The sequence below is a fragment of the Glandiceps talaboti genome, chromosome 15 (genome assembly GCF_964340395.1).
Source record: "Glandiceps talaboti chromosome 15, keGlaTala1.1, whole genome shotgun sequence".
NCBI lineage: Eukaryota > Metazoa > Hemichordata > Enteropneusta > Spengelidae > Glandiceps > Glandiceps talaboti.
This window is the reverse complement of record NC_135563.1, coordinates 6,895,053-6,917,296: the sequence shown is the minus strand read 5'-3', so window position 1 is coordinate 6,917,296 and position 22,244 is coordinate 6,895,053. Positions and strand designations below refer to the sequence as shown.

Sequence of the window (22,244 nt, the reverse complement as noted above, 5' to 3'; positions counted from 1 at the left end):
ACTGCAATACATATTGTCAAGATATACTATGCCATTTTTAATGTTACAGTTCTACTTCATAGTCAGCAATTCTAAGATTCAGTATTTGCTGAAAAGTTCAGACTATGTCACAAAATATTTGCTTTCCTAACATTTCTTGTGTCAACATTTTCAAATTTTCTTTCAAGATTTGGGAATTGGCCAAGACCTCACAGAAGTATCTACAAAGAGGTTTTACATCATTGTTGAGAAGAGATGGTGATTATTATTATTCATACTTCATCTGGTTTGAGGATCCAATGGTAAGTCTCCAAATCAGTAGTTATTATGCTACAGGGTTCGCACGGTCCTGGAAAACCCTGGAAAACCCTGGAATTTCAAACCCTCCCTGGAAAACCCTGGAAAACCCTGGAAAAATGCGCCCTACCCCTGGAAAACCCTGGAAAATGATCATGTTCAATCGATCGATTAATATTGACGATCGTCATGTCCGTGCTCGAGCCACCCATTCATATGATTCTGAATCTCGTAAATGTGAAATCGCGAAAATATTTTCAAAGTCATTCGCCACGCTGGGTGATGAATCAAAATTCACGCCGATTGAACCCAGACAGTCAAGCGATCGTTCCACGAGACACTTTGCCCCACAGACCGTGCGTATTAGTTGAATGGGCGCCGCAGTGTTTCTTTCGATCTTGCATATATTGCTACTCCGTACATCTCCCAGTCGTCATTTCAGGGACATGATATTGTAACAGTCCCGGCCGGGGTAACATGTACAGTAGGTCTGTTAACAAGATTATCGTAACACTGTAGCGAGTATCAAAGCATCATCAACCTCGATTAGAAATTGTTACAAGTTCGGCGCACGAGTCGACTGATACTACAAGCTAGGGTTAGGGCCTAGGGAAGTGCAGTTGAATTTCCGGGTTGTGGAAGTACGGTTGTGACTTTTATTTTGTCGATAAATGGGTATTTGTGTTACATGTTCTAAAAGAATAAACTACTGTTTTATGTTGTCGCCGGTACAGTAACATTCGTCAATTGTCAAGTTGAGTTGAAATCGCGATGTTCCGCAACTCGTGGCATCAGTACATAAACATCGAGACGCAAGCGATGAATGTATTCAGTTATTCATAGCTCGAAATTTCGTTACGTAAATGACGTTTTTATTCAAAATTTTGAAGAAAAAAATTATTTTAGGCGGCTTATAAATCTAGTTACATCAAACCAAACAATAATGAGGACAAACTTTAGTTTTTGATTTATTTTTCTGGATATGTCTGAATTAGACTGACGAATGCTGCGACTCAATCTTACACGATCAATGCACTAGCTTGACGAAACGGCTACTTAGGGACAGAGGTTTCTCCGTTAATCTTAGCGTGTAAACGTGGTTTTGAAACCACTATCTTGCATAGTGTCGATTGCCTTTAAAAAATTTTTGTGACATATGGGAACTGTTGCTGATTTTTCTCGTCCACATCAGACAATTAGATGTCATTCAAAAAATATACTTTAGTGTCAACACCCCTGGAAAATGGCCAAAATCAATATGAATACCCCTGGAAAACTGACGAAAAACCCCTGGAAAGTCCTGGAATTTTGTTTTGCTTTGAGTGTACGAACCCTGTGCTAATCCACTCAGCATACCGCTTTATGCACCAATCACACCTGGTATTGGTTTGAGGATCCAATGGTAAGTCTCCAAATCAGTAGTTATTATGCTAATCCAATCAATATGCTGCTTTATGCACCAATCACACCTGGTATTGGTTTGAGGATCCAATGGTAACTCTCCAAATCAGTAGTTATTATGCTAATCCAATCAATATGCTGCTTTATGCAACAATCACATCTGGTATTGATTGCCCAATGCACTGTGTATCAATTACACCTAGTATTGGTGAACCAATACACCATGTACCAATCACACCATGTATTGGTTTCCCAATACTGCGTGTATCAAGAATGTGTAGTATTGGTTGTGCAATGCACTGCATACCAAAAACACCTGGTATTGGTTGTGCAATGCACTGCATACCAAAAACACCTGGTATTGGTTCCCAATGCACTGTGTACCAATAGCACCTCATATGGTTTTATACAGCTAACACCTTCAGAAAGAGCTATCTGTTTTCAAGAACCTTTGAACTGTACAGCATCTCTGAATGATGTCAAATTGGACACTGGCATTTGATTGATTGATTGATTGATTGATTGATTGATTGATTGATTGATTGATTGATTGATTTATTCTATATTTGGTTTTGTACAGGGTAATCCATTACCAATGCAACACCCACCAAAGGTTGACCCAGATGGTCCCCCACCTGGTATACTGAGTGGACACTTCTATCGGTAAGTATCGGTAACACCAACAAAAACTTCAGTAAGCCCTTTGGAAAGTGTTTTTCAAAAACTTCAAATTGTGTACAACGTTTAATCTCAGTGTAGAATCCTAGAAATTGTAAAAAATTTTACCTTTTCATTTCTATTTCAAAGAAATGCTGTATCATATTAAAGGGGAACACCACTCCAGGAAATAAACTTTAAAAAATATTTTCATAAACTTTGGGTTCTTGAGTCGTTTCATTAATTTCACATCACATAATTTTCACCTGATTGCCAAGAAACACTAAAATGAAACTCTTTTTCAACTCAGTTGTTCTCTCAGTGGTACACCCATTGCATCATGGGTATTAGCAGACATAATTGAAGTTTCTACCGAAACTAATTTCTGTGAAGAGAAAATACTCACCTTTATTATACTACTATTGGGTTACCCTTTTGCTTTTAGCCTAACTTCGCAAAATAAAGTCGTGACCCCTGACCCACCTGTGGCTATCCCATGATGCCCCTTTTCCCTCCAGTACTAAATTTTGTCATATTAACAGACAAAAATACGGAAAAGTACACGAAACAGGAACTGTGGGGTGGTGGGAGGGATTCACATAAAGGTGAGTATTTTCTCTTCACAGAAATTAGTTTCGGTAGAAACTTCAATTCTGTTCATCGAAAATACTCACCTTTATTATACTACTATTGGGTTAGAATTTGTCAGCCAATTAGGAGGGGGGAGTTCCTGACATCCCAATTATACAATGTGCTGACTGACACAGACTGGACCCAGAGACTGCAATTCAGATGCATCCTGGGCCATATCTCTAAGATAGTAGCTTATAAAAGAATTAGGAGAACGCCAAGTAGCAGCTTTGAGTACTTCTGCTACTGGAATTCCTGCATGTACTGCCCAAGAAGTTGAGATGGCTCTAACTTCATGGGCTGTGACCCGGGATAACCTTAAACTATCATCAGATGCTTCCTGGTATGCCCATCTGACTGTCTGAATAATCCACTTAGAAATTATGGCTGCCGAACAATCGCTCTTGTTGTCGGGGTCATAAGGGATGAAGAGACGTGATCTCTCTCCTCTGAATGAGTTGGTACGATGCAAATACCAACGTATGGCTCGAACTGGACAAAGTAATCTCTCTTGTTTGTCAGAACCTACCAAATTAGAGAGCGCAAGAAGGGTAATGGGGGAAGAAAAGGACCCCAGTACCTGGTTCTTTGCTAAGAAGGACGGGTGAGGCCTGAGAATTACTTGTGATTCAGACCAGGTAATTCTCCCCTTGCTCACATCCAAAGCATGGATCTCACTGCGTCTTCTGCCTGACGCTAAGGCCAAGAGGAAGACTGTTTTGAGTGTCATTGCTCTCAATGAAACTGATTGCAGAGGTTCAAAGGGAGCTTTCTCCAGTACCCTCAGGACTAATGCCAGATTCCACTGAGGGACCGAAATAGGTTTAGGAGGACGCTTGATATGGAAATGCCTAATCATGCTAGATAAGACTTTATCTTGACCAAAGTCTTTTCCTCCTGTACTCTTAATGGTAGATGCAATTGCTGCGCGGTATACCATTATAGTCTTTACAGCAAATTTCTTAACATTGAAGAGATCTAACAAGAAGTCTGCAAAGTCTCTGGTAGTGATATGGATTGGATCAATCTGCCTTCGCTGACACCAATCACAAAATCGTTCCCATTTGCTGTTGTAAGTGCTGAGAGTACTTGCCCGCTGCGGTCTTGCGATAACCGCGGCAGAGTCAGTAGAAAATCCTTTCTGAACGAGGGATTTCTCGATAGTTTGAATGCGTGAAGACGAAAAATCTCTGGGCTGGGGTGAACAATGCTCCGACCCTGAGAGAGAAGGTCTGTCCTCTGTGGGAGTCGAATTGGGCAATCTACTAGAAGAGACAGAAGCCAAGGGAACCAAGACCGATTTGGCCATAGCGGTGCTATCAGAATAAGGACTACATCCTCCTCCTGTACCTTGCGAAGGACCAGAGGAAGAATCACTATTGGAGGGTAAGCATACGCTAATATTCCCTCCCATGAGATTGACAGCGCATCCGTCGCTACTGCCCTTGTGTCCGGAGTTGGAGCTACGAACATTGGCAGTTTTGTGTTGTGGTAAGTTGCAAAGAGATCCAGCAGGGGGGTTCCCCAGTGAGCGAAGACCTGATTTGCTACCTCCTGGGGGATCTCCCATTCTGTTGGCCGAACCTTCTTCTGCCGAGAGAGAGCGTCGGCGATTCCGTTCAGTCTGCCGGGGAGATGTCGTGCTCTTAGAGTTATGTCCCTCTCTTTGCACCAAAACATCATGTCCCAAAGCAGATAACAGAGGTCTGGTGACTTTGTGCCCCCCATTTTGTTTACATATGCTACCACTGTCGTATTGTCGGAGTGGAGCAGTACGTGGCGAGCCGACACCAGAGTCTCGAATTGCACTAGGGCTAGAAAGACTGCCTTGAGTTCTAACCAGTTGATGTGTCTCTGACTTGTTACTCCCCCCACTGACCTGAGGCCACCTGGGAGTCGCAGTGGGCTCCCCATCCCTCTTTCGAAGCATCGGTGAAAAGGGACAGGTTCGCCTTTTGATACACTAGGGACCTCCCTTCTAGCAAATTGTTCTCGTCCACCCACCAAAGCAGGTGCAAGCGGAGAGACGGACGAATAGGAACCTTGAAAGAGAGGGGGTGTAATGATGGGCGCCAGAATGCCAATAGGTATAATTGGATGGGGCGCATACGCAAACGTGCCCATGGGGTGAGATCTATAAGAGAATTCATCAACCCTAGGATGGACAGTATTACCCTTGCCTGAGTGGCATGCCTGGGAAGGATCGTATGAATGGCACTCGCTAGCTTGTCTACCCTGTCCTGAGGGGGGCAGACAATACCTCGGTATGTTAGAAAATGCATCCCCACAAAGTTCATGTCTTGTGTGGGGACTAGTTGCGACTTTTCGTAATTGGGGAGAAAACCCAAACGAACTAGAACGGATAGGGTCTCTTGAACCCGAAGAACTAAGGCTTCTTGAGTCATGCTGCGAAGAAGCCAATCGTCGAGATAAGGGTGAAGCAGAATGCCCCTTTGATGTAGCCATGCCACGGGGGCTAAAATGATACGAGTGAAGATTCTGGGGGCCGTCGCAAGGCCGAAGGGAAGAGCAACATATTCGAAAATCTGCTCGTCCACCGCAAAACGAAGAAACCGATGGCATGAATCGTGAATCGGTACATGAAAATATGCGTCCTTTAGATCGATTGACGCCATCCATTCCCCTGGCTGAACAGCGGCGAGAATGGATCGCGTGGTCTCCATCTTGAACTTGGACACGGTCATGAATTGATTCAGTGCTGTTAGGTTCAGAATCGGGCGCCACCCCCCCGATTTTTTTGGCACCAAAAACAGGTGGTTGTAAAACCCTGGACCTGCATTGGTAGCGTTCACCTGTCTGACTACCCCTTTTTTGACTAAGGTTTGAATTGCTTCTAACAGAGCTTCTCTTTTTTGCTTGTTGTCTGGAAGCACTGTGACAAAGGGAGACATTGTAAGTGGTGGGTGACGTTCGAACTCTAGGCGATAACCCTCTCTTACTATTGAAAGAACCAAGGAATCGTTGGTAATCAGCTGCCACTCTTTGGCGAATGACAGGAGCCTTCCCCCTACTGGCCCTACGCTTGATTGAGAGGGTGCAGTAGGGGCGGTAAAGACGGGAGCACCGTCAGGAATGTTGCGCGAAACCACCTGAACCCCTCCCTGAGGGTGGTCCGGGTTTGCTGTCTTTGTTCGTCACAGACCACTGAGGCTTGCCTCTACCACGGCCTCGGGAAGTCTGTCTACCCCGTCCTCGTCCCCTCTGTGAACCTCGCGAGATGTTTGTCACAGGGGACTTACTACTGACTGGGGACTGTTTGAAGTTTGTACGCGGTTTCGAACGGGGAGTGTCAAAAATCAAACACTCCCGCTGCTTTGCTTCGCTGGCACGGTTAGCTATAGAAGTTAAAGTGCCAGCAAATAGAGAAGGTGCATCAATCGGTGCTGCACGAACTTCCTGTCTTAATTCTGTTGGCAACACAATTGAGTTACGACGTAGAAAAGCATCTCGCTGAAGGAGTAACAAGGCAGCACGTGATCTAGTCGTCTGCTCAGTCACGTGGCTAAGTGCTTTATTAACTACCTGCATCAGACGAAATATCTTCTGTGAGTCAGGATGGGCGGACCTCATCTCTGACACCGTAGTAGCAAGGAACCAATCGATAGAGGAGAATATCCGAAGGGATAATGCGTATCCTTCTCCTAACCGTGATAAGTGCTTATTATCAATGGTAGTATTCTTAAAGCCATCACGATCTTGGTCAACAGCATCAGCATCAGTGTCCAGCTCTGGAAAGTTGACACGTTGATCGGTTGCGTGGGTACGATAAGGTTTCCCTGGATAGCGGAACCAAGGGTACCTATTCATTCGCATTGGCGGCTGACCTGGACCCTTGCCACAAACCTCTGAGGACACTTTACCCTGTACTGAAGTGACCATAGCTGAGAGGGGGAGTGTAGCAGGTTGATACTCCGTCTGGTCGAGTTGGCCCTCCAACGCTAAGCTTGTCTCAGACTGTACCGAATTCGTTGCAGTGGGACGGGTACATTTATCTGGGAACTGTTGATAAACCCATTCAACGCATTGACTAAATGGAATATCAGAAAAGCGTTCCGGAGAGGGCGCTCTCCCCTCTGATTCAGAGGGCGGCGGTCTAACCCGATCGTCATCCGAATGGCCAGCGCCCCCAAGAAGGTCGCGATCCTCTGGGGCCGTTAAGGACATTTCATCGGGATCGCGTCTCCATAGAGATCCGAAACGTTCGCCCTGTAAGCGGCAGAAACGTGTCGGTGAAGACGAGGGAGAACGCTCTTCACGCGTTACCGGAATGCGTGGTCTGGAAGAGCGTCTCGGTGAAGGCGATGATCTACGATCCCCGCGCCTCGGTGGACTGTGCGAGCGGCGTGGGGAACGAGAGCGATCTCTGCGAAATCGAAGTACCCCTACGTCACGTTCCGGCGGACTGCGTGAACGACGGTGGCACTGGGAACGGTCATAAGGCGACCGTGACCTCTCTCTTCCTCTATCCCCTCCTCCCCAGGGACCCCTAGACTGATGGGTATCCATGGTGGGGGGGTAACCATAAGGTGACCAATAATTAGGTGGAGGCCAAAACCCTGTAGGTTGGCCAAAGGCAGTCCAAGGAAATGGATTTTGTCTTGGATCCAAATCTGTGGAAGTTTCACCTTGTGGGTAGCCCATAGCATTGAATGGATATGGTAGCGTCCCCGTAGGAGGCCATGGTATCGACCTAGGATCAGGTGACTGATCACGTGATCCGCTAGCAGTAGGGCGGGAAGTGCGTCTTTTGACTTCCGGTATTACCCCACGCGAAGAATCTAGCATATTCGACGGCATGGTTTGTCGTTCACTGAACGACCCTTGAACGGTATGTGGACGGTTCGAAGGGTTTACGTCAGTTCGTCTGGGAGGTTCTCGAAACCGACCGCTATATTGAGGTGTCGGAGACGGAGAACGAGAATCAGGTTTGTAGGAAGAGGGGCTGTCTGTAATTACAGGACACTCTCCACTAACAATACCCGTATCAGGACGTCCCTTATCGGACGAGTCCTGCATAGCTCCACGAGAAACCCGTACTTCAGAACCCGTTGTGGTTAAGACCTCGCCCTCAGAAGGGCGTTTTGTCGTGGGAGAACCCACACTTACACAAGACTTACCTGAAAATTTATCTAAATCGGTGCTCGGAGCAGCGGAGGTCCGCTTACTCTGCTTTGATTTAGGTTTACGTGACGATTCAATAGGTTTATCGAATTCCTGCCATTGATCGTCTACCCAATGACCGCATACGGTTTTGCATGGTGAAGTACGGGAACACTTCCGACAAGAAGGGCAAAATTTGTGGAGGTCCTCCATGTGGAAAACATGTCCACAAGACCCCTTCTTTTGGTTCGGAAGCATGGTTTGAAAATACGCTTTAAACAATAGTCAAAAGCAGAAAAAATTGAAACGGTCGTGTAACGGAACACAACAGACGACCGCTCAATACAAACAGAACAAATAAAGAAAAGCGAAGCTTAAAACAAGCACAATTGAATGAAAAGAATAAAAGAAAGGACTCAGCTGGGGTTTCCAGGGACTGGGTGCCACAGAAGTCAGCTATAACAATCCACCAAGGCTTGAAAAGGCTATTTTGTCGTGAGCGAAGAAAATGTACGTCTTCTTTCGCTCGCAAAATTTAGTACTGGAGGGAAAAGGGGCATCATGGGATAGCCACAGGTGGGTCAGGGGTCACGACTTTATTTTGCGAAGTTAGGCTAAAAGCAAAAGGGTAACCCAATAGTAGTATAATAAAGGTGAGTATTTTCGATGAACAGAAATATGGATTACATAAATTTTATGTCTGTAATGAATTTCTTTCTCGTTTTTTTTTTTGAATCAGGAAAATGGTACGCCAGTGTTTTCCAAATGCTCCGGTTGGATCAGTACATTGTTATGAGTTAATGTGTATGCATGTTGGTGTTGTACCAGTACAGTATGTTGTCAATCACTGTCAGAACCTGGCAGCAAAGTTGTGGGAGACATCAGGAGAACTGAACTCACCAATTAGTTTACTTTAGCAGATATTCTCTGACACTCATGGCTGATATGCTCAAATTGTGATTTTAAAGAATATCAAACCAAAATTATAATGTTACGAGGACTCTGACTTCGAATTTTCTTTTCTGAGATTGTGAATCTGAACCCAGTATGCCACAGATTGTGAATCTGGATGAGGATATCACACAGATTGTGAATTTGAACCAACCAGGATGTCATGGAGACTGTTGATCAGAATGAGGATATCATGGTGATTGTGAATCTGAATAATGATATCAGAGAGATTGTGAACCTGATGGATGATTCAGATTGTGAATCTAAATCTGGATATCACTAAGATTGTGAATCTTGAATCGGACTGAAGATGTTACAGTGAGATTGTGTACCATTCTGAACTAGGATGTTAGATGTTCTGAATTCAAATCATGTCAATGAAATTGTGAAGTCGAACAAGGATGTCAAAGAAATCCTGTATCTGAACCATGTTACAAGATACTGAATGTTATCCAGGATGTCATTGAGACTCTGAATCTGAATATTACAGAGATAGTGAATCTGAACAAGGATGTCAAAGAAATCTGAATCTGAACCATGTTATAAAAATCCAGAATTTTAACAAGGATGTCACTGAGATGCTGAATCTGAATGAGAATATTACAGATATTCTGAATTCAAATCATCATGTTACAGAGATAGTAAAGCTGGATGGCAAGAATGTCAAAGAAATTCTGTATCTAAACCCTGTACAGAGGTCCGGAATTTGTAAACAAGGATGTCATTAGATTCTAAATATGAATGAAGATGTTATAGAGAACCTGAATTTTAACCAGAATATCACCGAGATTCTGAATCTGAACCATGATACAGAAATCCTGAATTTTAACCAGGATGCCAATGAGATTCTGAATCTGAATGAGGATGTTACAGATTTAGAATCTGAATCAGGATGATAGAAGAATATAAGAGAGATTACACATCTGAACCAGAATGTCACCATGACTGATTTTCTGTGTTACACTGGCTACCAAACCTGAATTATACCTCATTATATGAAAAGGAGATAAAAAGGAGATAAAATCAAGTCATGAGTCATAAATTATTTTCAATTCTGCTAATTTATCAAGTCTTTTTTTTTGCCTTTTCTAAATTGAATGAATAACTAATGTACAATTGTATTAATTTTTATGAAAAAACACCCAAATGGAATGAATTGTCGCATACATTTTTTTTTAGAAACAAGCAGTTGAACTGTATATTCAGTATTTACATGGTGTAGAAAATGACGATTCAAGAATTCCACTAACGGCTATTTTCTAGATTGCCTGTTATAGTAAATATTTATACAAGACATACTGGTGCCAAGCCAAACTCTATATTGGTTTGGTACACAACTGTACAAAGAACCTAATAGAGTTATCTCTGTATTCAAAATTTTTTCTAACGAAGCTCCAGCCACAGTACCTCCATCACTGATATGGAGGGAGACTGTTCCAGCCTTTATTCAAAATCTCTGATGAACAGTAACAGGTTGATATAGTGATCGGGGCACTAAATTTTGGGTGGACACCCAAAAATCATGTTTACTGAATTCTCTGTACTATGTGTAAAACTGCACAAATGCATTTACCCATGTTGGGGTTGTATGATATTACTCTGGAAGTTCAGCCTTTGGTTTACTAAGATAGACACAAACTAAAACTATTGTTGCAACATTTTGATGCAACAGTGATAAGCTATTGAATGGGTGTTGGTATAATTATAGTCTCAGCAGGGGGACGTCTCTGAAAACTAGTTTATTTAGAGTTCCATGAACATGCAGTGCTGTTTTGGGACTTCCAATGTTTACACTATCTTGATCACAGAGTGATTAGAATTGCACAGCAGAGGAACCGCTATCACCCACTTGTGTAATCTACCACATTGAAGAATAATAGATGTAGTCTATCTTAGTAAACTGAAGGCTGGATTACCAGTGTCATATTAGGAGGGAAGTGATAATATCTAGCTAAACAATTTCCAAACAATCTTCCAGTTGCACCTAGTGCAGCTTCAAAAAACTTGATAATATGATGAAACATTGCTATTGCACAGTGTTGATTGTTATCAATATCCGTGATAGTTTATTACAATATTTATGACTGCTGTATATTGTTTTATACAGTAAGTAGATCTACAAATTGACTTTCTATTTCTGTCACACTGCATAGCAGATTTGATCATTTCAATTTGTACAGATTTAATAAAACAAATCCTCCAATGAGTAAAAAATATCTAAATGTACTTATTTCTATATATAAAATAAAACAATCTACAAACAGAATTTTTTTTATATAAGTTGTCATTTTTTTGTTTGTAATAACTGATTCCCACCGAGTTTAAAGCTAAAACATTAAAATACTACAGACAACAAATACAGCGGAAATCATAATTGCGTTTAGTTTCAATGATCGTACATTTGACACGAGCCACATTCAACCAAGAAACATCGACTGAAACTGAGATGAATAACCTCTGTCCAACTTACAATAGTGCATGTACATGTAATACAATTGTAAACAGTGATTGGGTGGGTGCAACCAGATCCCATACTGTAGACAGTAAGTGCAAAATTCAAACAATGCAGATCAAGTTTATACCGTACATCTGTTTGTGCCCATCCATTGTGGCTTATTACTTACACTAATAGACTGTTTTTCATCTCACGGCAGATCTGAAGAGATCTCGTATGAGCCATTGCATCCATAGCAACAACATGACAACAGTCAAGCTGAAATTGTCAAACACTTGGCAACACTATTCTCAACGTCATCACACATGGCAACAGGGAAAGCTTGACCATGAATGTCCATGTTCACATGTTTGACAACTGTTGTTGCTAGGTATATTTGCATATCTTGTGAGATCTGCAACGAGACGCAAAAACCCTTATTCGACAGACATTACTTATCAAAGCTTTTGTTGATGTTACTGAGTTAAATGTGGTTCTTATCAAACATGTTTGACCATAGAAACTGAACACAATTATTATTTCTGCTGTAATAAAGGAAATTCTCTAATAACTTACAAATTGGAATCATTTAATGCCAGCAAATATTCCAACTCTACTGACTAAGAATTTGGAGGTTTGTAATCTAAGCTTACATGATTAGAAATCATAACATCACAAACATTAAATACAGGCACAATTTATTTAGTTTCTGCAAATTTGTTAGGAATTGGTTGCCCTATATAATGTTATAGGATGTTTCCCTACGTATTTTCATAATTTGACGAGTCATTTGCATTTCATGAGTTCAAACTTTTCAAACTACACATCGAATCACCGAGAATTTTGTTCCTCATTCATTGTTCAGTGGGTGATCCTTTCCATAGACATGCAATGCCTCATGGGAGTCAGCAGACATGCATATGTAATATCAGACTATGAATATTCATGACAAAATCTAATGCCTAATTAAATCAAATCAAAGCTTTTAACTTGTTTTTTGCATCACATGATCATACTCATGGCATGACTTCTACTAAATATCAACATGACAAAATAAACACAAGATATTATTTTTAATGGTCATGTTAACACCCTACCCCACCCCACCCCATCCCTCCTACTTCTGCTGCCATGAAATATAAAAAGTTGGCCATGTCTGAATAAGGAAGTTTTATGGTGATATTTAGGCCCAACAATGTTAACTAATGTTTTCTAAATAATCAACATAAACTTCTGTGACAAACATGGCAAAGTTAAGTATGTGGAAACTACAACACTTCTCAATCAAATATTCAAATCTTGACATTACAAGCGATAAAATAATATGAAGTTGTCTCAACGATATACAGAGTATTATCTTTCAAATGATGACCAAAGCTTTAAGAACAATTGTAGCATCTAGCAACACATCACAAGAATATGACAGTGGTTAAAGACATGAATTGGAAGACATGTGTTCTTTATGTACCGTACACATTGGCTTCAAGGCAAGCAAAGTCATATATTATCCTAAAGAGGAAATAGAATTTGATGGTAGCAATCTTGGTTACAGGTGAATGATGTCTATGTTTATAGTCAATAGGGTCATTGTGATTGGCTTACACATCTGGTGAAATCTACATTTATAGCTACCAGGCATTTTGATTGGCTTATACATCTGTTGAAATCTACATTTATAGCTACTGGGCATTTTCATTGGCTCACACACCTGGTGATATCTATGTTTATAGCTACCGGGTGTTTTGATTGGCTTACACATCTGGTGATTTCTACATTACAGCTATTACACAAACATTGGCTAACACGTCAAGAAAATAATAGGATCTTTGTGATTGGCTTACACATCTGGTGATATCAAAGTTTACAGCCAACAGGCATTTTGATTGGCTTACACATCTGGCGATAGCTACATTTATAGCTAATGATATCATTGTGATTGGCTGACACATCTGGTGGTGAGAAGATAAATAAAAAGAGCATTTGGGGTAAAAGTAAAGGCTCCAATCAGGTACAGAAAGCTTCGGATCCTTTTAATATCAAAATACCTATGATAGACGTTTGTATATAATTGTTTTCTTTATTTATGAAAGATAGCAACAAACAGCAAAATCCACCTGCATATTGCAAATTAAACTGGTTAGATTAACTGTTTCTGTGAGAACACAGTCCCTAGATCTCGTCAACATAATTTGATGGGAACATTCCATAGCTGCCATCTGGGGCTTGTCCTTGCCACCAACCAGAATCGATCTTTTCAATGTTTGTAATGACATCCTCAGGGTCAAAGGATATTTCTGATTCATCCGCTGAAAAAATAAAAGAACAATATTTCTGATAGAGATACATGAAATATTTACTTGGTTGTAGCAAACAAAAGTTGATTTCCTTTTTTACCTTGAAACATTCACATTTATTACACCTCACCGATACTATAGACGCTGTCATTGGCCAGAACGGGGACATGTGATATGCTGAAAATGTGATATATAGCAGATGAGTGCGATATGCAATGTTGGTCTGTCTATTTTGATGTTGCCCAGTTGTGTGCAGCAATGTTGCTCTATGACATCATTTTGACTACTGCTCATACATTCTGTGCATAAAAAATTGTTGTTCACCACCTGCAGCTCGGGCATCAATATTATGATCATGAATACTATCCCTTCGGCAGGCAATAAATCACAATATTGCCCTTGCTATCATGTGTTATTATATATCAAATATACACCCATAAGAAAATGGAAATAGAACATTAGACTAATTCATCCTGTATTTTTTAAATTTTCATTTTTCACTAAAAGTCACAATTTTAGACTTATTTGAATATCATCAACATAATCACTTTATCTTGACTAACACCCATCTCAACCTAAAAACTACCTTGATCAGTAATCAGCTCAACTGCTTTTTGACTTTTGACCCAAAAATTAACATGTTTACATAATTTGATACTTGAATCTAAAGGTAGGACAGGGGTATGAAAAGCCCCCTAACTTTGTGGGGATTATTGTCAAACTTGAAAGTGTACAGTGAACAATGCCATCAATGCCCTGTAAGTTAGAAATGAATCTCTTTTTAGTCACAACACTTCTGACTTGGGTGAACTACAAATTATAACACAGAAAAGTACAGTTTAAGATGTGCTAGAACAATGAATTCAAATGCGGTAGTCAATGGAGGAATGATAAATTACCTGCTTGGTAGTCATAGACAGCCCTTGCACAAACTCCTGTGTCATCACCACCACCAGCTGGTGGTTGTGGTGGTGTTGGTGCGCCAATGTCAGCATATTCTGTTTCTTCTAGTGGTGCAGATGGTGGCGGTACGACAGCAGTGTCTTCATATTCTGCTTCAGGATAGCTTGGTTCTGGTTGATATTCAGGTTCCTCTGGTGGAGGTTGGTATACAGGTTCTGGCTCACTAGGTTCAAGTTCATACTGGTTGTCAACCTGGCCTTCAGTACTTGCTTTAGGAATGTTGTCACTTGTTTCTTCTTCTGTTAGGTAAAAAAATGAAAAGACATACATGTAGTACAGGTAAGACCTACAGGATATGTTAGGGAAGGAAGGAGGTGAAACGATCATATCATATCATATCGGCCATTTAGGTCTTTATCAATACAATAATAATTAAAATGTAGTTGCTGTAGTACCATTTTTTTTATTTTCACAATATTCACACGCATCATTAGAGGTGCACACATCACACTAAATACTTAGCAAGCACAAACTTATATGTATACACAGATCATACACATGGACACATCCATATTACAAACACACAGACAGACAGACAGACAGACAGACAGACAGACAGACACACATACAAAAAATACATAAACAAACATACATACATACATACATACATACACACACACACACACACACACACACACACACACACACACACACACACACACACACACACACACACACACACACACACAGTAGATTAACCATACAGTATAGCTAATTTTGTTCACATTCATAGTGTACAAACCTCCCCAGTCTTCTTCTTCTGCAGCTTCTTCATCTGAATCCTGACGGTATGGCACTGGTGGAGGTACCATGGCAGCAGCAGGTGGTTGGGATGGTGGGGTAGGCTCCAATTCGTATTCTGGTTCTGGTTCAGGAACTGGTTCTGGTTCTGGTTCTGGTTCTGGTTCCACAACAGGTGGAGGTGGTTGTGGGGGTGTTGCTGCTGGTCTCCTTGGTGGTGGTCTGGCAGGTTCACTTACTGGCATGGGTGCTGGGGCTCCTGGAGGTGCATCACGAAGTTTCCTTGGTGGTGGTCTACTAATAGGTTGTGGGGCTGCAGCTTGTTGTTCAAATCTTGCCTTTGGATCAAAAGCTCTCTGTTCTACCATAGCAGCAGCTTCCTGTATGTATGAAATGAAAAGTCATTCTAAACTCTCACACACAAAGAACAATCATCTATTTAGTGTGGCAGCATCTATTCTGTGTAGCAAGCTCCCTCTCAAACTCATATTATGCCAAGCCTACACACTTTTAAATCACACCTGAAAACTTGCCTATTTTTTGTTTTTATTTCAAGTGTTTTATTACAACTTTTGACTATTTTTGTGTGCATATTTTAGTGTTATGTACAATTTTCAATAAGCGTCTTTGATCACATGTTTGACTGGACAATTACACTATATGAATAAATTATCATTGTTGTTATTCATATAGTATTTAATAAAGTGATAGAAAGTTTATACACTAAATGCTGTAAGGTTTATAGATAGCATAGATTGATAGATTCTACACTGAGGTGCTGTAGTCTATCAAATTTTATAGGTAGCAGAGATTGGTAGTATTTATATTACTCACCGCTGCCTTGCCACCACCACCGGGTTGTTTACTCTGAAGTTGTCTTTCATCTTCTTCTTGCTGGTCTTCCTGTTTATGAACACAAACACATATGAACTTGATTACTACCACATTCCTTTATCCCTAGATGATAACGTCTTCAGATATATTATACCATACCTGAAAGATCTTAAAGTCAACTAGATATAATATATTGATATAAATACACATACCCATCTCTTCTTGTCAGCTTCTTTCTTTTGTTCCTGTTCTTGTATTTCTTTGGCTCTGTAAGTAACCATGGAAACAGACAAAAACTTTGAAATATAACAAATTAAAGAATATGGGAAAATCCCCCAGACTAAAAGATTCATCAATATAATTTATATCTGCTTATGTGTGATTACCAACTAAATCAAACTCTATCAATGTACTACAAAACTATGCTTTGTTGACAAACAAATGTTTGATTAACAATTGTTTATATAAAGACATCAAGCTAGTGTACACATCCCATTAAAAATTATCAAAGAGGTACTTCAGTTAATTAGAAAAAAGTGAACGGTTTTCAATAAATATCTGGTATATTTTAAAAATACATCCTTGTAATTCATAAATAGTAGTTCCTAGGTTAGAAGATGAGATGATACCTATCAATCTTTGTCAAATCTGATAAACAACTAGTCTGTATAGGACGATCACACAATGTCACATAAACTCAAGAAACAAACTTCATTCCTTGGGGGGGGGGGGGATCTGGCATCAATGCGATTGCTGAACTTCATATTCATACTTCTCACCAAATTTTGAAAACTTTCACACCTTCATTGATACACAATGTAACATGTTCTGTATCTACTACTACTAAGATGTTGATAAGTGGATTAAAATTGACTTCTAATGTGATATACAGTGCTGACTTTCTAGTAGTATTTTAACATGTTGTTTATCATATTTTTACATTGCATCAATCATAGTGGTGTGGCAACTACAATTTTCTTTATGGTTTACGTCAAACATGAACGTACCAATGTCACACTTCTGAGCATTCGTTTAGGTGGAGGGGGAGGGGTTTTGTCCTAAACAAATGAAGTTCATTTATTGAACTTGTGCAGCATTGTGTGATCATCCCTAAGATATACTCTGATGGGGCGCCCTCACACATCCTTTCTTTTGCAGGCCAGTGAGGGCAGCGCGACATGATGTATCTTACAGTGTAATGAACAATTTACTTATCTTATCTGTCTTATTACTCCTAGTTGTCCGTCATCCTATAAGTCTTACCTAATCTCCTGTACATGTTTCATTTTCTCTGCTGTCTGTCTGTCCCTCTCCGAAGCTTCTTTGGCTTCTCTCGTTCTCCTTTGTTGGTCTAATTTTTCACTCTCTTGCCTTTTTGACTGCGCATCATGTGTAATTCTGTCTTTGTCTTCTCTCTGTTCAGAAAGCGTTCAATATAAAGTTACACTGGTGTAAATAAATGCATCTCATGTGTAAGCACTTCAGAACTACAAATACTCAATTCTTCATTAGTAAATGCTCATAGTGACAATTACTTCAGCAAATTATTGCCATAGAGTCTATGACAATATTTTATGTCTATTAAGTCAGTGTACTGGGAGGATCCGTTGATAGATAATTATGTACAGAACATTACCTGTTGTTTTGCCCAGAATTGGTCTTTCTTGTTCACATCAATCTCCCTGGCAGCATGAGTCCTTTGGTAGACTGATGCCACTGGTTTTGGTTCTGGAATTGGTCTTGCTTTCTCTTTGTGAAAACTGTAGTTAGCACCTGATGCTTTGGACACCTTGGTTTCAAGTTCACCCTTTTCGACATCTTCATCAATACGAGCGTTGATAGTCACATGTGCACCCTGAAATCATCAAACAAGTCATGTTTTTCATCCAGTTATTTTTTACATCCAGACATCATTTCATTTTAAACCAATCAGACACCACCTTGTACTTTTACACCTGTAAACAAACCAATGAGGAACAACCTTAGATTTTCAAGCCTGTCCACAAACCAATCAGGAACCCCCTTGGACTTCCACATCTGTACACAAACCAATGAGGAGCCATCTTAGACTTTCATTCCTGTACACAAACCAATCACAAAACATCTTGGACTTTCATACCTTTACACAAATCAATCAGAAAATATCTTGGACTTTCAAACCTGCACACACACCAATCAACAAAGACCTTGGATTTTCATTCCTGTATACAAACCAATTAGGAAACAGGTTGGATTTTTCACACCTGTGCACTATCCAATCATGAACAACCTTAACTTTTCAAAACTTAGCTTAAGCCAACCATGAATCAGAATCGTACAAGTTCAACAGGACAATGACATGATTGCCACACTGTGAACAGAATACACTTACCCTAAACAAGTTGGCAACATCTCGGTTATGGCGTGCACAAACTCCCTTTCTCTCTGCAGGAGCACCATCTCCAACCTAAATAAGACAGAGATAATACACTGAGTTAGCAAAGACATATCACATGCAATATATGTTGAATATTGAAATATTTTTTCATTGTGTTTTGTTGTCCGACATTAATTGACTTAAATGTTATGCTAAAAAGATCCAATTCTGACTAAAAAGAAATGCGGTGTTCAAATGTGTGGATCGCAGAATATAGCGAGACTGTGCAGTCATTTAGTATCTAACTTAAAGGGACAACAAACACAGAGAGGCACATTTACAGCTAGCTGTGGAGAAACATCTGAAAACTACACGCCACACTTGGAAAAGCTTGGTTCAAGATTTGTTGGACATGTATGTACCCGGTATGTATATATGGCAAAACAGAAATTGGTATTGTCTGCAGAGGGTGGCTGAAGTCTGAGGGTCTGGGTAACCAATACTATGGGTTGTAAAGTAGTATGCAGATACTTGTTTTAAATCATCACTGCATTTCCATTCTCTTTATCTCTACTCATAACCCTAAGCTCCTACGCAGTGCAACCATAAAAAAAAGTTGACCTCCACAACTTCCGATTCAACTTTCCAAGTAGCGCTGCATTCAGTGGCGGCCATATTGGATTTTATCGTAAAAAACCATAGCGTTCAAATACTAATGATAAACAAATGTATTTAAGGACAGATTAGCTCATAATCAATACAAATATGAAGTACCTTTCTGTTCGTCGAAATTTCTATATCGCTAGAACAATTTTTTGGAAGATATGTAAAGGAACATTGGCTGCTAGTTGATACAATGATATACCAACTACTAACTTTGTATATATATTTACGCTACACTAGCTATATTTGATGGAATTGTACACAATCATAATTTGATGGAATATATTACAGAGTAGGGAACATGCAAACCTGCCATGTTGAATGTTGTATCATGGGAAATGTGATAATATATACTAATCAATTAGTATTGTAAACAATGTTAATACATTGTTTGTAACCACAAACAATCAATTCATAGTTACCCTGACTGTTGTGGAAGATTTATTTGATCAGTAACTACAGATTAGGTATTACGATAACCACAGATAATCCCATAGTCCTTTGTGTCTGAGCATGCTCAGTCTGGATTGCAAGTGCCCTATTGAGCCAGTCTATTTTATCAATAAATTAATAATTATTAACACCATGGATATTTTATGTTAAGTATGCTTTTTAAAAAAATTAGCAAACGTGTGATGTAAACTCTGTGATGTGGCAAAAGGGGCTGCCATTGAGGGCACTGAAAGTGTTTTTATATTTGTATCACACCCTACTTCTAAACCAATCTGATTGGAGGAAATTGGCAAGATATTGCCCAAATATGGTGATTTGTTAAATTGGTACCCAGGTCAAAAAGGTCGGTTCTATATCTTACATACAGCTGCATTTTCTCCAAAATGGCAATGGTTATTACTGATATAAAATGAGCTATCTAAGAGATTTTCTAGAAACCAACGACTTATATATCTGGTTTTAAAATAAAATGTCCCAAATATTAAATAATGATAACTTACCCAATTTACGAGTACAAACTTGGCTAGGCTTGTGTTTGGATCTTGTACTTTGCAGTATGCATACATAATTTTACTGCCACTGAGTTCATCCACCAATTCATCGAGGTCATCTGAGAAAAGAACGTATTAATATGATAAACTTCAAAGCACTTAAAGGTAAAATGCACCTCAGAGACTCAAACCAAGTTCCCTGAATACCAAACATTAAAATCTCCAAAGCTGTGCCACATGAGAGCATATATATTGCATATATTTGCATATATCTGCATATATTTTGAGAGTTGTGTGTGTGTTATCCCATAGATACACATATTCAAATTGTTCACAATGTTCACTTAGATTTTATACAATGTAGGTACATGTAAAAGTTTTATTTTATAGTGATGTAAATGTTCCTGTACTATCACCTCATATAATAATACTTATTCATTTTCATTTTCTTAGAAAAAACACTGAAAATGCTGATTTTATGATTGTCAATACACTCACTTCCAGGTGAACAAACCTACAATCAGTTTCACCATTTTGCCATCAGTTTTAATACCAAACTCACATTTCGTTATTAACAAACTCACTTGAAGTTTTACTTTACAAACTCACCTCCAGTTTCAACAACCTTGAGTTCATAGGTCTTCCCTTCATATCCGAACACTGCCCTGAAATAATATAATCGACTAATTTAATTTCAAATTATAGAATAGAGCCAGAGCCACAAGAGAGTAATAAGTGAATTGACTCAATGAAAATGCATAATATGCCAAAACCTATGGGTACAGTGCTTCAGATCACAGACAACGATGTTAGGGTTATTGTTTGGTCATCCTCTCTTCCTTTCAATTTTGAAAGTTGAGTGTTATATTGTACGATGAATTCTGGTTGGCTATTCGTAAATGTGAGATTGAGTTTGGGAAAACCTATGGTCTTGTGTCAGATGTGTAATGAGTGCTCACAAAAGAACAAACGATAGTAAACGTAACAGCCAAAAAGAAATCATGATGTGTAAACTACATCAGATTTTACTATGATTGACTTGGAACCAATCCGTTATAGCCCATTCACAGACTAGTAGAGGTGGAACCAACCCCTTCCCCTCCCTTCCCCCTCCCCTTTCACTGAGTCTAGTAATATGGTACAGGTGGAACCAAACTCCTGGTACTCAATCTGTACATAACCTGTGTGTGTGTGTGTGTGTGTGTGTGTGTGTGTGTGTGCATGTGTGTGTGTGTGTGTGTGTGTGTATGTATATGTGTGTGTGTGTGTGTGTGTGTGTGTGTGTGTGTGTGTGTGTGTGTGTGTGTGTGTGTGTGTGTGTGTGTGTGTGTGTGGTAAGAGTTGGAAACAAAACATTCAGAGTTTGCCTATGTGGTACAGGTGGAACCAAACACCCCAACCCCACCCCACCCATCAGTATGTCAGTGGTGTAACGATTGTCCGACTTCTCAAAACACTGCTGCCAAGTGTCCTATCATGGATGTATTATTGGTCGTAGTAGTACTACCATCCACGATCCTTCCTAGATGTTTGGAGCCACAAACACCCATCACCTGGTTGCGGAAGTAGTTAGTTCGTTGACTACATAAACTGTGTAAATCATAGTCTGACTCAACTTCTACGTTCTATGCGTGGCGTTTCTTTCTGATTTACCCACAACGTGTTGCAACTCCCTTCCAAACTGGATGAGTGTGCAGAAATCTGCAAAAGTCTGATATTCTTTATAGAATTTGTGAAACTTCAAAGGCGGAAGTGAACACATTTTCAGTCACACCCCTCCGCTCTTTCGCCGTCTTTCATGGCATGAATCAGTTATTTGGCTTTAACAGAAAACATATCAGCTGTTCATACGTAATACTCACCAACATGTCTCACTGTTAACATCACTCACGTCCTTCCAAGCTTTCACAAGCTCCGATTTATACTTGAGGAAACTGATTGCCATGTTACCTGCTTCAGTTAGGGAAGCGCTATACGTC

The 22,244-nt window shown here is 40.0% G+C and overlaps 2 protein-coding genes across 2 annotated transcripts in view; one reads left to right on the top strand and one right to left on the bottom strand.

Moving 5' to 3' along the window:
* The window catches only part of LOC144446158 (BLOC-3 complex member HPS1-like), a 22,176-nt gene extending 10,944 nt beyond the window's left edge, over window positions 1–11,232 (top strand). Inside the window, exons 13-15 of the mRNA XM_078135890.1 lie at window positions 168–281; window positions 2,258–2,340; window positions 8,825–11,232. Coding sequence (XP_077992016.1) covers window positions 168–281; window positions 2,258–2,340; window positions 8,825–9,002 — 375 coding nt within the window. The 3' untranslated portion in view covers window positions 9,003–11,232. The remainder of the gene's footprint in view (window positions 1–167; window positions 282–2,257; window positions 2,341–8,824) is intronic.
* On the bottom strand, window positions 11,089–22,244 carry LOC144446159 (drebrin-like protein B). Its single transcript, XM_078135891.1, has 11 exons — window positions 22,128–22,244; window positions 20,875–20,930; window positions 20,275–20,384; window positions 18,674–18,748; window positions 17,939–18,157; window positions 17,566–17,717; window positions 16,515–16,569; window positions 16,303–16,371; window positions 15,470–15,848; window positions 14,664–14,966; window positions 11,089–13,776 (listed from the first exon to the last, which is right to left on the bottom strand). Exons 1-11 carry the CDS (start codon window positions 22,208–22,210, stop codon window positions 13,640–13,642), a joined length of 1,638 nt encoding a protein of 545 aa, XP_077992017.1. The 5' UTR covers window positions 22,211–22,244; the 3' UTR covers window positions 11,089–13,639.

Bases quoted from the DNA above. Each gene is read 5' to 3' on its own strand.
- LOC144446159 (XM_078135891.1), bottom strand. From the start codon at position 22,210: ATGGCAATCAGTTTCCTCAAGTATAAATCGGAGCTTGTGAAAGCTTGG. The intron at 17,718-17,938 runs GTAATGTTCTGT...CTTTCTGAACAG, and splicing joins AATTCTGGGCAAAACAACAG to AGAGAAGACAAAGACAGAAT. The intron at 16,372-16,514 runs GTATGTGTATTT...GTTCATAAACAG, and splicing joins AAGCTGACAAGAAGAGATGG to GAAGACCAGCAAGAAGAAGA.